Raw genomic sequence first — 2,262 nt, 5'->3', positions numbered from 1 at the left:
ACAGGTGAGTCTGTCTGCAGTCACAGGTGAGTCTCTCTGCAGTCACAAGTGAGTCTGCCAGCAGGTGAGTCTGCAAGCAGGTGAGTCTGTCAGCAGGTGAGTCGTTCAGCAGTTATAGGTGAGTCTGTCTGCAGTCACAGGTGAGTCTCTCTGCAGTCACAGGTGAGTCTGTCAGCAGTCACAGGTGAGCCTGTCAGCAGTCACAGGTGAGTCTGTCAGCGGTTATAGGTGAGTCTCACCTGTTGGGAGCGTTGTGGAACCTCAGGTAGGAGAAGAAGGCCAACAACACGAAGAAGATTAGGACAGACTCCAGTAACATGAAGCGTGATTGGACGATCAGAGAGTTCTCTGGAAAATCAACAGTCAGACAGACACCTCACATCCTGTCCATGTCCCTGAACGCCTCGTTACTATTTTAGTGCCCAAATACTCCACATATTTATTTCAGTCCCCCGGCACTTACATTGTTCCCAAACATCCCATAATCATTTTATTAATTGAATGCCGTGGCATCATTGACCTCCTGAACGCCTCTTGTCTGCAGAGTCGGGGTATTTTCAGGATGACATGTCGTCTGAATCTACAGGTATGTTGTGTGTTCACTAACCGAGCAGCAGCAGCAGAGACGCTCCCAGAGCCGACAGGTGAGAGAACTTCAGCTCCAGAGTCAGCAGGTAAACCAGAGGAACACAGAGCGCTCCGCACAGAGCGGGCAGCAACCGCAGACTCCACACACTCACACTGTTGGGATACTCTGTACAACAAAACAAACACACCGACTCAGACTGATTCAAACTAGGGCTGGCCGATATGGAAAAAGTCTTATCACAATAATTTTTTCATGTCAGTCGATAGTGATATATATCACGATACATCAAATCACTATTTCTGTCGAGCTTAAAGGTTCCTTTGACTCCTCAGTGAGATATGAAGACGTCATCAGGTTAATTTTGGTTTAAATATTTATATACTTCTCCTATAGCTGCGCTGCTGTCGGAGCATCGGCTGTTTGATCCGCCATGATGAAATGCTGTGGCTGTCAAACACTCAGCTGTTCTACAGTCAAAGTCCTTCACTGCATTTGGTTCTCTGCGGCTCTATTCTTATTATCATTGGCTGTTCGTGTTGTCAGTCGAAACATGGCTGGAATTCGTTCTATCAACATTCTATCGACTACGTCTCATATTTCAATCAACGAAAAGTTATTTCGTGATTGATATCGTTATCGTTTTATGGCCCAGCCCTAATTCAAACTGACGTAGACTGAATCAGACTGGTGGTGTTACAGTACCTGCTCCGATCCTGTTCCACACAAAGTTTCCATCAAATCCTCCCAGGTATGCTGCAACACACACACAGAAGTGACATCATCACACAGGTGTCTGACACACGCACACAGGTAGCATCACGTGCAGGTGTTATGGTAACTGACCTCCAAGGGCGAGGATCATGTGACCAAGTGGCGGCCCACTGTCATCGATGAAAAAAACTCTCTTCACATAGAGAGACACGAACTGACCGTAATACACCTCATCGAACCTACGCACGCACGCATACGCACGCACACACACACACACACACACACACACACACACACACAAGCAAAACTAAAATCAGACCTCAGACTGTCTTTAAACGCACCAAAAAAGTGATTTTTTAAAAAAAAAAAAGTCAAAATATGGCTGTAGTTTGGTTTGAGTGTTTGTCTGTCTGTGTGAGCAGGTGAAAAAAACAAACACTCACACCACGGCATTGGGGTAGCTGAGGCGGCTCAGTCTGGTCCAGAAGGACAGTAGGGACACCAGCAGCAGGACCAGGTCCACCTGAGCGGTCACCACCAGGGGAAGCTGCAGCATCACTGACACCTGACACAGGTGAGACAGACAGGTGAGACAAACAGGTGAAACAGACAGGTGAGACATGGGCTCAGACTTTCCTCTATGATAAAGCTTATGATTATAGTTTTAAAATTATTTTAAAAAGCTAAAGTATCATAATTACATATTTAAATTTATGTCACAGGATTATTATAATTTTAAGCACATTTAAATGATTTAACTAACGGATTAATCACATAATGTATGCAGCTGTTTTATTAACCCTTAGGTCTGCTTTAATATTTCACAATAAAAAAAAAAAAGTCAAAATGACAAATTCAGAGTCAAAAGCCCAGAATGACACCCAGAAATAATACAAGTCCTGTTTTTCTGCTCTGATGGCTGTGGGATCAAAAATGTCAGTTTGAATGGGTTTCAATGGAGC

The 2,262-nt window shown here is 44.5% G+C and overlaps 1 protein-coding gene across 1 annotated transcript; it reads right to left on the bottom strand.

Moving 5' to 3' along the window:
* Positions 1 to 239: 239 nt before the first annotated feature.
* Positions 240 to 1,936, bottom strand: LOC121937962 (protein O-mannosyl-transferase 1-like; the record flags this gene model as incomplete). Its single annotated transcript, XM_042481255.1, has 5 exons — positions 1,744 to 1,936; positions 1,433 to 1,539; positions 1,292 to 1,342; positions 608 to 754; positions 240 to 348 (listed from the first exon to the last, which is right to left on the bottom strand). Coding segments are annotated over exons 1-5 (593 nt in total), but the record flags the coding sequence as incomplete, so codon positions are not given.
* Between the last annotated feature and the right edge of the window lie 326 nt (positions 1,937 to 2,262).

This window comes from Plectropomus leopardus, unplaced genomic scaffold, assembly GCF_008729295.1.
Source record: "Plectropomus leopardus isolate mb unplaced genomic scaffold, YSFRI_Pleo_2.0 unplaced_scaffold28028, whole genome shotgun sequence".
NCBI lineage: Eukaryota > Metazoa > Chordata > Actinopteri > Perciformes > Serranidae > Plectropomus > Plectropomus leopardus.
The sequence above is the reverse complement of the archived record's forward strand: the minus strand, read 5'-3'. Positions and strand labels throughout refer to the sequence as shown.